The sequence below is a fragment of the Coturnix japonica genome, chromosome 21 (genome assembly GCF_001577835.2).
Source record: "Coturnix japonica isolate 7356 chromosome 21, Coturnix japonica 2.1, whole genome shotgun sequence".
NCBI lineage: Eukaryota > Metazoa > Chordata > Aves > Galliformes > Phasianidae > Coturnix > Coturnix japonica.
The window spans coordinates 1,801,555-1,813,396 of NC_029536.1; the positions used below are offsets into that span (position 1 = coordinate 1,801,555).

The 11,842-nt window shown below is 54.4% G+C and overlaps 1 protein-coding gene across 4 annotated transcripts; it reads left to right on the forward strand.

Moving 5' to 3' along the window:
• The first annotated feature begins 399 nt into the window (after positions 1-399).
• On the forward strand, positions 400-11,784 carry TMEM240 (transmembrane protein 240). Of its 4 annotated transcripts, XM_032448747.1 has the most exons (5): positions 400-517; positions 653-1,080; positions 2,186-2,327; positions 6,698-6,906; positions 7,120-11,784. In XM_032448747.1, exons 2-5 carry the CDS (start codon positions 813-815, stop codon positions 7,266-7,268), a joined length of 768 nt encoding a protein of 255 aa, XP_032304638.1. In that variant the 5' UTR covers positions 400-517; positions 653-812; the 3' UTR covers positions 7,269-11,784. The 4 variants fall into 4 exon arrangements, with proteins under 4 accessions (XP_032304638.1, XP_015738303.1, XP_015738302.1 ...); XM_015882817.2 differs by lacking the exon at positions 400-517 and having other exon boundaries at positions 921-1,080; positions 2,221-2,327; XM_015882816.2 differs by lacking the exons at positions 400-517; positions 653-1,080 and adding an exon at positions 1,287-1,960.
• The last annotated feature ends 58 nt before the right edge of the window (positions 11,785-11,842 follow it).

An 11,842-nucleotide genomic window follows, 5' to 3' on the forward strand; every position in this document is an offset into this window, starting at 1 on the left:
GCTGTAATTTCAGCTTTAATTTCAGCTGCACGTGGGAGCTCAGGTGAAAACAAGTGCTGGGATCAGCATAGGAGCACATGGGACAGCACAGAATGGGGATGGCTGGAGCCCCATCTCCCACTGCTGGGTGCTGAGCTTTGGGCTGAGCTTTTGACCACAGGTTGGAGCAAAGCTGGGTGTGATGGGGCCATGGAGAGCCTCACTTAGCACTTAATGCTTCACATGTGTGGTTTCATTAAAAGAATGATAATAAAATATGGTCTGCAATGCAATCTGTGCTCTAATTTGAGGACACCGTTTAGTGATTTTAATTGTGTGACAGTATTTTGCTATTTCCAATACCCAGTAGTAGGTTAATGACTGTTCCTTGAAGAATGGAGTTTATATAACACAAGTCATTACATAAGGAGGCTGATTGTGGCCTGAGGAGCTGAAGGAAAACAAAGATGCAAAAATGCAAACCCTCAAAGCAGCAAAAAGGTGTCGGTGGCCCCGAGCAGCGCTGGGTGCCAGCAAGGTGATGGTAACCTTGAATGTGACGTGATGATGTGAGCACTGCCGGGCTGTGTGACCCCATCTTATGGTTTAATGGCACATCCGACCAACCCCGACAAAAGTTGTTACCTGTTCACCGACCTATTTTTATTTGCAGGAGAACCCAAACGTGGCCCGTGTCACCTCGACCCAACGACGTGACGATGTAAAACCATGGGAGAGCCCCGAGCTCGACCTTCCCTCGGATCGTGGGCTCGAGAGATGGGACGTTCGTTCCCCTTCGTGGCGTTTCTGATCCACGGGGTGGGAATGAGGAGATGCGGGGCCGGGACCCCCGCGGCTGCGGGACGGCAGGGAGGGAGCCCAGGGAGCGAGTTCGGGCTGGGATCGGAGCGAGGAAGACCCGGGAGGGAGGAAGGGCGGGGTGGGGATGGTGCGGGACTGGAAATGCGGCCAAGCGCCGCTGCCGGGGCTCCGCTCGGGAAAACCGTGCGGCTGCCAGGCGGGGGGAAGCCCGGCAAGGGCAGGTCCGCAGCGCTGCCGCTCGAGATGAGCCGCTACCGGAGCAGCGTGTCCCCGCCTTAGGTAAAGGCCCGAGGAGAAGAGGGAGGGAAGGAAGGAGGGAGGGAGCAGGGGAGGGGGCGGCCGGCCCGGCGGGGAGCAGCCCCCCGAATCCCGCCCCGCCGGAGCCGGAGCCCGAGGGGCTGCGGGCATTGCCCCGGGGTGGGAGGGGGGGGTTAAGGGGGGGGGGGAGGCGTGTTGGTTTTTTTTGGGTGGATTTCTATATATTTAATTATTTATATATATTTTTTTGCGCCGATCGGGAGAGGTTGATTTTTTTGGGGGGGGGAGGGTCGGGGGGGAGAAGATGCAATGAGGCTCCCCCGGACTGGGTGATTTTTTTGCTGCTTGCCTCCTCCTCCTCCCCCCAACCTCCCCCCGGTCTCGGCTGGTTCGATCTCCAGTTGCTGCATGCGGGGCTGTGCCTTGTGCCCGCTCCCGGAGCCGCCGTGGCGCACCTCCATCGGGCCCAGCAGCCGACGGCCTTGGGAGGAGGGGGGGGGGGGCAGGCATTTTTTTAGAGTATTCATCCCATTTTTCAAGCTAGGTGCATTTCTTTTCTTTTTCTCCTTCCCTTCCACCTTTGTCTTAGGGAAATACAACAAATAATTAGATATCTATACAATAACAACCCACCTACCCCCAAACCCCCCCCACAGCGGGCAGCCCGAGCCGCCCGGTACGGGGCAGTGCGGGTGTGAGCGCGGGGGGCGCCCCGCCGCCCCACCGCCCCCCGCCGCAACGCAGCGCGATGCGCTCCGGGCTCCGCGCTGCGCAATAGCGCGGCCGCCGCTCGCAGAAAGCGGGCTGGGGGCGGCCGGAACCCACCGCTACCGATACCCAGTTGATGTCCATGAATGCAAACACCATGATTTTCATGATCCTGGGAGCCTCTATCGTTATGGTAAGAGATTTTGCTTATCTCCCTCCCCTCCATTCCGCCTTCCCCCCCCTCCCTTCCCTTCATCCCCCCCCTCCTTTCCCTTCCCCGGCCCCGCGCGTCCCTGTGCGCTCGGTGTGTGTGTGTGTGCGGTGTGTGTGCCCCGGGGAACAGCAGCGATTGTTTTCTATATGACCGCTTCAGTCTTTGGCAATCAAACTGGAGTCAATGTTTTATTCCATCATCCAGAGTTGACCAGATGCCTTGGTTATGGGCTCTTACAGGCAATAGCTTGCTTGATGGACATGAATGCGTTGCTGGACAGATTTCACAATTACATCCTACCGCATCTGAGAGGGGAAGACCGAGTTTGTCACTGCAACTGTGGCAGGTGAGTGAACCTGCGCTGCCGGGCTCACCTGACCCGGCCCCTTCCACCTCCACCTGGTGGGAGGAGGCCCTGTCTGCATTCAGACCGTGTCTCAGCATCAATACGGGGGGGGGGGGGGTTGGTTTGTTTTTCTGCAAGAAGAGTTTGCCCTGGGCCTGGAAGTCCATTTTCCTTTGTGTGCATGCGTGTGTGTGTGTGTGCAGGCATCCGGCAGCCCTGGGGAGGAGAAGAACTTGGATTGAATTCCAACACTCTGTGTTTTGCCTTCACAGCCACTGGGCTGTGTGCTTTCCCTGGGTGGGTTTGTATGGATGGAAGGGTTTGGGGTCGGGGCAGTTCTGTGCCCAGGATGGAGCGCTGCCGCTGAGGACGGTGTCACTTTGAGGCTCCGTGATTGTCAGTCGGCTTCCAATTCTCGGTGGCTTTTCTCCTGAGCCATCGTGGTGCTGCACAGAGCACAGGCCTGGCACTGGGGGGTGTCGGGTGATGTCTTCGCTGCTTGTAAGTTTAGGGCTGTGCAGTTTCCTGCCACGGCTGTTGGGCAGCTCTCGGTTCCCCCAATACGCTGCTCCTTGTGCTGTGGGTGATGCTGAGGAATTGAGCTTTGGCTGTGGAGGTGAATTGGGGTTTTCTCCATGATCCCTATAGCCCTGGTCACTGCCACCGCCGGCCACTCCATCCATCCTCCCAGCCTCTGCCTTCCTCTGGTGGCCCCAGATGGGAGCTGAGCTCAAGTTGAGGTGTGCAAACCTGAACCAGAGCTACTGCTCACCCCATCCACCCTACTTTGACCTGTGGGTCCTGTAGCAGAACAGCAAGGAGGTGCCTCCAGGGCCAAACAGAGCCAGGCCAGAGTGATCTGAGAGCAGACCCCACAGCCTGGCTCCTTGTGCACATCTCCACTACTGCCAGTTGGAAAGCAACATCTACAGCACCTTTGTTTCTATTTGTCAGGGGTTGCCTTCCTCTTGGGTAATTTTTTGGGGACTTCTTGATGCTTTTTCACTTGTGTAAGAATTGTCCCCCACCTCTTCGATCCCTTCTTCTTTTTGCTTGCTGTGCTTGTGTTCAGTGGTGTTGGAAATCAGCTGTTGGTGATGTGCTTTAACACTGCCAGGTCCTGCTGGTGTCAGTGGCTGTGGTCCTTCTGGCCAAGCCTGAGTGTGGGGCAGGGCTGGAGATGAATGGGCCGTGGCAATGTCCCCAAATGGAGTCAGGTCATTTCTTAGAAAGTATACAACACAATCTGTCCAGCTGACAGGGAGCAAAAGGTGGAAGTTCACCAGCTGCCTTTAGGTACGTGCAAGGGACGGATCTTGCCAACAAAACACTAAAGCTGCCTTCACTCCTGAGTGAGGGGTTTTGTGCCCTGAGCTCCCTCTGGTTCAAGGGGTGGATGATGAACGTGCCACATCCTCTTTATAGCTGCTTTCTGGGCTCAGCCCTGTGCACACAGCTGCCTGGGTACATCATGAAGCTGTGAAAGGTGGCACCAGGTCTTGATAAAGGGCTCTGACTGTGCTGGTAACAAAAAGAGGGGAATCTGGCTGCAGTTCAGCATGCAAGACTGGAGGGAAGAGCCCAGGCTTCAGCCCCTGGCTGCCCTTGGAGTGCCTCATTGGGGTCTCCTGGTTGCATGGCTGGTGGGGCAGGGCTGTGCCATCCCCTGTGCCTTTCTGTGTTGGCCCATGACTTGCACAGAGATCCCAGGACAAGTGAAGGGAGCAAGCTCTGCCTGCTGTCTCCCATAACACCTGTTAACACTTGCCCCATGCAGCTCGTCTCCTGCAGCTGAGGACTCTGCTCTGGTTTCCATGTTCCTGAGCACTGGCTGTGAGTAGGGAGAGTTGATAAGGGCTGAGAATCTTGGGGAAACAAAGCAGCTCAATTCCAGGGGCTTCTGAACCCTGACCAGGCAGTGCTGCTTCAGACTGATGCTCTTGGCATTTGATGGCAGAAACAAGGCAGCAGTGTGCTGGGACAAGAGTGATGTGAGTGGGTGCTTTTTGGGTTTGTAAAGTCAGAGGGGAGCTGTGGCCACAGGAGGTCAGAGAGAGGCCGTGCAGTGCCAAGCATTCAGTGACTGCCATGGCTGCTTCGTGGCCCTTCTCTTCTGGGACAGGTGGCCAGATCTGAATTGCACTGATGGCTGTTTGGTGGGGAGTTGGGAAGGAAGCTGGTGTGATGATGGTGTATGGAGGGCCAGCATCATTGGAGCAGCAGGGCCAGCTCTGACACCTGGAGATGGGGGCTGCTCCTCTCTCAGCATCTGCCTTCTTGCTGGAGGTAGAAGGGCTGAGAGCCACAGCTGAGAGCTCCTGCTGATGGCAGTGCAGGAATGTTGCTGCTGGAGAGGATCCCTGGCACCTTCTAGCTCCAATGTGGGAAGTTATCCAGGCTGTCCACAGCCCCTCTTGTCCCCTTCCTTGGGCTGTCCCTGCTGTAGGAACCACAATGTTTTATGGCTGTGTAGGGCTGCAGAAACACAGCGCTGCCCCGCTCCTGGTGCCTCTGTCCCAGCCAGGAAAGGGTCCTCTCTGGAAGCAGCAGGCTGGCAGCAGATCAGGAGCTGGGTGATGTCATGCAAAGGAAAATCACCAAAGGGCGTCCGTGGCGGCCGGGTGAGCTGGGCAAAGCAGATGACACCTGCATGGAGCACAGACCCATCAGAACAGCCCGGGGGCTCAGGAGTTCCCTGCATGGGACAGGGTGAGGAGCTCAGAAGCTCTGGTTGTGGTCTCCTCCTTGTCGCCGACCTTCTGGGTGACCTTGGGTGAGTCTGTCCCTCCCAGGCAAAGACGCTGTGGCAAAAGCCAAGCACCAACACCCATCATTTTTCCTCTATTTCCTCCTTTTCTGAACATTCTGGACAAGCCCTTAATCCTTCCTGTCCCTATACCCTCTGTGAATACACTGAGAGGCCGGGGATCCTCACTGTTTGTACTGGAGACCACCAGGCCTTCCCTGGGCTCCCAGCAGCTGCTATAGCATGAAGGATCCCAGGAAGGCATTTTCACCATTGCAATGGAGCCATCCCCATTGCTGCAGCCCAGCTTTGCTGGCCATGGCTCTGCCTGGAGCTGGGGCTGCTTGGCACATTGGGGAGAGACTGCAAGGTCAGGCAGAGATGCAGAACAGAGGCTCCGTGCCTCCTGCAGCCCCTGGGATGGGTGCACCTCAGTGCCCATCCTGGGTCCGGCCAGTAGTATAGGATAAGCTTTGTTCTCCCAGATCCTAAAGAGCTGTGCTTTTTGAAGGGCTCCGGTGCTGTGCCTGGGCTGCAGCAGCCAGCAGGCTCGCAAGGTCACTGGAAGGGACATTAGCGCTTTGGGCAGCTCCATAGGGAGCGTCCCAGGGATGCTGGCCACGGTTCTGCTCCATCACGGCTGCACTCGGGGCTTCATGCACAGCTTGATCAGGGGAGGGGGAGATCTGTCCCCATCACAAGGGCTGGGAATGGGCAGGAGTGTGTCTGCCAATGTCCCACCTGAACTGGGGACACAGCAGTGAACCCAGTTACTGCCTTGCTTCAGGGGTGCAGGTGTTGGTGCTCACCAAGGACCTCACAGGTCCTTTGCTGCTGGGTACCAACAGCAGCTGCACGTGGCTGTGTTTTTGGGCACAAGGCTTGGCCCCCAGCATGGAGGCTCAGAGGTGATGCCCTCCCTCCCTGGGTTTGTCTCCCAGAGCCATCCAGGCCACGTTCCAGTTTCCAGCTCCCTCGGGCTGTGGTGGGAACCCAGGACCTCTGCACTCTATTAATAGCTCTCCATACTGATGCGTTGATGCCTCCACATTGCTCCTGCCATGTCCCCAAGGGCTCGAGCTGCCAACAGAAGGATTCTGGGGGGCTGCTCCTCTTCCCCACCCCATCCCAGAGGCACCACTCTGTCCTGCTAAGCCAAATTGAAGCAGAAAAATGCCTACAGGTCTCCCAAGCTTTGCCCTCTTAGGGACTCACCAAGCCCACGTGGGGCTCTGTTTTACCCCTATGAAGACCAGGGCTGTTTTCACTAAGATCCTGCCAGCAGAAGTTCACTTGTGACACTATTTGATTCTCCATCAACCTGCACATACAACCCGGATCTGCAACTCGTGCATCCTCAGAGTCATGGCTGACCTCAGGGAGAGACCTCTGCAGCCCCGAATGTTGTTTACTGCATTACAGATGATGAGTTCAAGCCTGTGTCAGCAATGCGACGCGAGCTCTGTGCTGCAGGGTGCTGTGCTTTGCTCTCTGTCTTTCTGTTTTTGAGCCTAGTGGTGTTGGTAGGGTTTCAGACCCCCTGGCCGTGCAAGCAGGTGCTGGTGGAAAACATGCTCTGCTCTTCTGCACTGATGCTTCTCCCTATTTCTGTTCCCCACAACAGGCACCACGTCCATTACGTCATTCCATATGACGGGGATCAGTCCGTGGTGGACTCCTCGGAAAACTACTTTGTGACTGACAATGTAACCAAGCAAGAGATCGATCTGATGCTGGGACTGTTGCTGGGTTTTTGTATCAGCTGGTTTCTGGTGTGGATGGATGGGGTTCTCCACTACGCTGTGCGAGCCTGGAGAACCAGCCGGCGGTACGGTAAGTGCAGCCCTCAGCACATCCGAATGCTGGGCTCTGGTGGCTCCATGTTGCTCATGGCCACGTCCTGACTGTCTGTGCATGGAGCTGAGGGCTCTGGCTGTGTGTCTGCACGTGTGTGCAGAGCACTGATGAAACATGGCCTGAAATCTGGGTTTCTTTGCACCATCTCGACATCCCTGTAATATCTCCCTTCTCGTTTCTGCCTTCCAGACAATTCCTGGTCTTGGATTCCAAAGTTTTGTAACTTAAAGGAGTTCAGAAAACGTCACCACAGGCAGTACGAGGAGGCGACCGGGAACATGGTGCACATCAAACAGAAGCTGTACCATAACGGGCATCCCAGCCCGCGGCACCTCTAAGGAACTTCCTTCCCCTCCAGAGACTGCAGTGAGGTTTTAAAGAGGACTTTGCTCTTCTTCCAGGGGAACAGCTCTAAGTTTGCTCCTCACTGGAAGCCAGCGAGGACATCATTTTATTTCTCCATCCCGTGTGTCCCCCCGTGGCACACCACGATGCACAACTAAGCCAGTCCTGGATGCTACGCAGCCAAGACATTGCACTGTGTTCCACGTTTTATTGTCAGACTTGTGTACATATGTAAAAAGGAAAAAAAAGCAGACAAAAACAAACCAAAACGAAACGAGAAAAAAGAGATTTGCATTATACTTTCAACCTGGCATTCACGGCTGTCCTGCACATCCAGCTGCCCTGCAGGGAATGTTGCCCCAGGGTATGGAGGTGGAAGTACATGAAGAAGATGCAGTTTCTCATCCGAGTGCTAGAAGTCCCCCATTTCTTTGGTCCTTTGGTTTGGTTTTGCTCTTCTCTGTTCCTTCTGTTGTTAGAATGGTACCAGGTTTGGACAGGGGCTGCTGCCAGTTAGATGGGAGGGCGGCTTCCCTTTGCTTTGGTTCATGTTTTTGGGCATTGCTGTGGGGGAAGGAACGTGTGATGGGTTTGTTCTTCGTGTTGCTGCACACTGAAACCTGCCTTAAGCAAGATGCAAAATCTTCCTAGCAGGGCAGCAGCTCTGTGAGGGATCAGCCCATGCAATGGGGCTGGTGCTGTTGCTCCTTGCTGCTGTTAGAGAGGGTGGAGAAGTGGATGGGGCTGAGAGGCATTAAACCTGGTTTGTGCCCTCATCCATGTGCCATGTGGAGCACTGCAGCAAGCTGGGCTTGGCCTGAGGCTCATGGGCCTAAAGCCAAACTCACCTCCCAAAGCAGATGTGCCAGGAAGGGCTGAAGTCAAAGCAATGGATGCTCCTGTGGGGTTTTTGGTTTTGCTTCTGCTGGGCACAGCTTAGGTGTGGGTTTCAGTGTTGCTATGGTGTGTCTGAAGCCCCACTCTGCACCCGGAGACCTTCATGTCCTGGAGAGCAGCTGGGAGCGATGCTGGTGGGCAGGGATGTGCTGGGCTGGGAGCTTTGTTGTGTGCCAGGGAGGAGCTGGAGCTGAGAACCAAAGGTGGTGGCCCCACAGCTGCCATTTCTCCTTCATTCCTCCTTTCATGGTGAGCAGGCTTGTGTTTATATGGGAAAATGTCCAGAACTAAAGGATGCTGAGCGCTAGAGGACTGCTGCTTTCTTCTGTGGGTTCCTTGACTCTGTCAATGGCCTCCTGTTGTTTGGTTGTAATGTCAGAGAAGGGATAAGGGCGTCATGACCCCCAGCTCTTCTCCTCCCTATCCCAGCTTCTCCACATCACCTTTTGGTTGCTTCCTATGCCAAGAACCTGTTCTGTTATTTATGAGCCCTCAAAGGCAGCCAAAGGCCAACCACAGCTACTCTCCCCAGTTCCTACCTTTGCTGTCCCATAGCGCCTCTTGTCTTGGAGTCCCAGTTTCTGTCAGGGCCCTGATAGTTGCCCAGTCTGTATTTGTGTCTGTCTGCTTGACTGTCTGTCATTAGGACTTCTGCGATGCCCTCAGCCCCTTGTTAGCATCTGGGGAGTGACTTTTCCTTTCCAAGACACGAGGCTTTGCAGCTTCCTTTGTGTGCTTGCCCATAGGGACACAGCCTATGGGGACAGAAGATGCCCATCTCCATGGGCCCATGAGGTTGAGCTGTAGCAGAGAACAGGTGGGGACCATTCAGCTCTGAGTTGAAGATGGGGTGATATTTTGCAAGGGAGAAAGTTTCACTGAGATGAGGACAAACGTTGAGTTTGTTATGGGGGATAATAAGATAGAATAAAGAAACAGACCACCTTAGAATTAAACATATTGGCTTTGCTCTTCTCTGGAATCTGGTTGTGAACCTTGCAGCAGGAGAGAGTGAGGTGGCAGCTCATGTGGATCATCAGATCCACAGTGGGATTTCAGAAGTCTGTTAGGCTCTAGAAGACATAAACCAGTCCTGCATGGTGCACATCTCCCTGCTTTAAGAACAGAAGGTTTCCTAATCTGCCGTGGCTGCAGCAATCAGCACGTGAGCTTTGTTTGGTTTACACTCAGTCAGAAAATAAAACGAACAAGAAAATACTCTCAGTGCAATTAAATTCACTGGGAATAATTCTCTGCTCCTGAAGCCATGGGAAGCAGCCCCTTCTCTTGCAGAGCAGGACACATAAAGCCAGCAGGGCTTTATGCCCTATTGGTTCTTATCCTTTATAAACAAGGGATAAAACTCATTTCCAAGCAGCAAGGCCACTATCCAAGGGACGTGGTCTGTGCAAGGGCAATGCCAGGCAAGCTCAACAGTTTGACTGGGTGATCCTAGGGGTTTTATTCCAACCTCAGTGTGAGAAAGCTCCGTGTTCCTGGGCTCAGCTGGCTCCTTTGGAGCTCCTATAGATGTGACCCTATGGGACGTGCCCATTGCTCCATGCTTGGGGTGAGTGTTCCCAGCACTGCGGTTGCTTGTTGCTCTGTCCCATTGAGGCTGCTGCTGTTTGGCCACGTGAAGTCTGCTGTTGCTCTGTCTTCTTTCCCCGTGCATGTGTGCGTTTTGCTTCCGTCTGGGTGTGGGGGTGTTTTCTCCTCGTTCATTGTCTGAGATGTTACTACTGTTGACTTGTTTGTTGTTCTCTGATCCAGTCTTCCCCCCCCAAAAACAACAAAGGAAAACAACCCAAAACCAACCAACAAAATCAAACCAGACCACAACAACCCAAAACCCAGCGACAGCCCCATATGAAAAGGGTCTGGGTGGGGAGAAAAGTGGCAGGGTCAGGGCATTGCAGAATAGATGCTGCGGGGTGCAGAGCTGGACAAGGAGTGGGAGTGTGCTCTGTGTCCCAGCGCTCGGCCACCAGATGCTCCGAGGGAGGTTCCTGCAGCATTTGGTGGTGGAGGAACGTTGTGCTGCTTCAGGAAGGGGTTATTTTTAGAGCAGAGACAGCGCTGCAAACTGTGCGTGCTGATCCTCCAGAGCTGGGATTGGTGCTGGAAAAGTCCTCCCTGAGAGCAGCACATCGAACCCAGCCTGTGCCAGCCCTCCTCTGTTCCTACAGCGTCCCTTCTTTGTAGGAGAGCTGTGTGCTAATGAAGGCCATCTCATCCAGTTGCTTCCTATCTGGAATCACTGTGGCCAAGCGCTGTAGGAGGCCCAGAAGGGATCCCAGACCCACTTCCCAGGCTTCACACCATGGCACAGTGGTCTTGGTGGCTCTCGCTTCTGTTCTCTACCTCATTTTCCAGTTGCACGCAGCTGGGAGAAGAGAATACCCAGTCCCAAAGGATTCTAAAGAGCTGCTGAGATGGTGAAGGGAGCAGAGCATCTCCCAGGAGAAGGGAAGGCTTGTAGGGGGATTTCACCCATCTGTATGAGTAACCTTGAAGGGAGGGAGCAAAGAGGACAGAGCCAGGCTCATTCCAGCAGTGCCCAGGGATGGGAGACAGGCAATGGGCACAAACTGGAGCATCAGGAAGCACTTTGTGCATGGTGTAGGTGTGGAGTGTTGGTACGGATTACCCAGAGGTTGTGGAATCTCTTTGGAGAGAGAATGATGAGGTCACCCCACCCCAGGCAGCACTGCTTGAGCTGGACCCATAGGTCCCCCCTAACCTCAACCATGTAGAGATTCTGCAAAGCACAAATCTGTGCAGAGGGTGATGAGGAGCTGAAGCTTCATGAGCCACTATATCAGACTGTGGGAGGTATGTGCAAACAGCAGGAGCCCTCACTTACCTTGGGTTCCATCTCGGAGGGCACAGGCAGGAGAGCCCTGGGGCAGTCCCGCTCTAATGCCACCCCCCCACTTGTATGGTGGGAGAGCTTCAAATGCAGAAACAACCAACAGAAGCTCCCAGAGCATCTCTAGAGGTGAAGGACCAGAAGTTCTTCCATTATTCATGCATTCAGCAAAAGTAGAAAGAACTTTGGACCAGAATGCATTCACCCCGAGTCCGCTGGTGGAGCAGATGTGATAGGGCTGCACACAGGGGAGCAGGGCAGGGCAGCACAGGAGGAATCTCCTGGGATTGCTCTGCAGTGAAGACACAACAGAAAGCAGACCCCAGGGTGATGCTTTCCCTGATCATTAATCCTTTCTTTCTTTCTTTCTGCATTCAAACCCTTTCTGCATGCATCAGACAGGAGAGGTACAACTCGATAACAACAGAGGGAGAGATTATTCTCCAAGCCCAGAGCAGTCCCTACTGTGGTTGAAAAGCAATAATGGCCAGTTTTCTATTAAGCACACCTGCCCGTGCAGATGGCATTAGGGCTGCTGTGCCCGAGCTGAGGGACGTCCCGGAGCACGTGGTGGGGGAGGCAGCAGGAAAAGCACACTGTGATTTTATTTGGGTCAACGAGAGAGCTTAATTCAGCCATTCCTTCCCTTCCAGTGATATGTTTGTACAGTAGGTAACCAGTTCTGCTCCTGAAACCAAGCCCACCCTTTGCTGTTTGTCAGTAAAATATTCTTTTTTGCATGTTTTGCATCCGAGTGGTTTTTCTCCCACCCCTAACACCCACCTCATACTCTTTGCA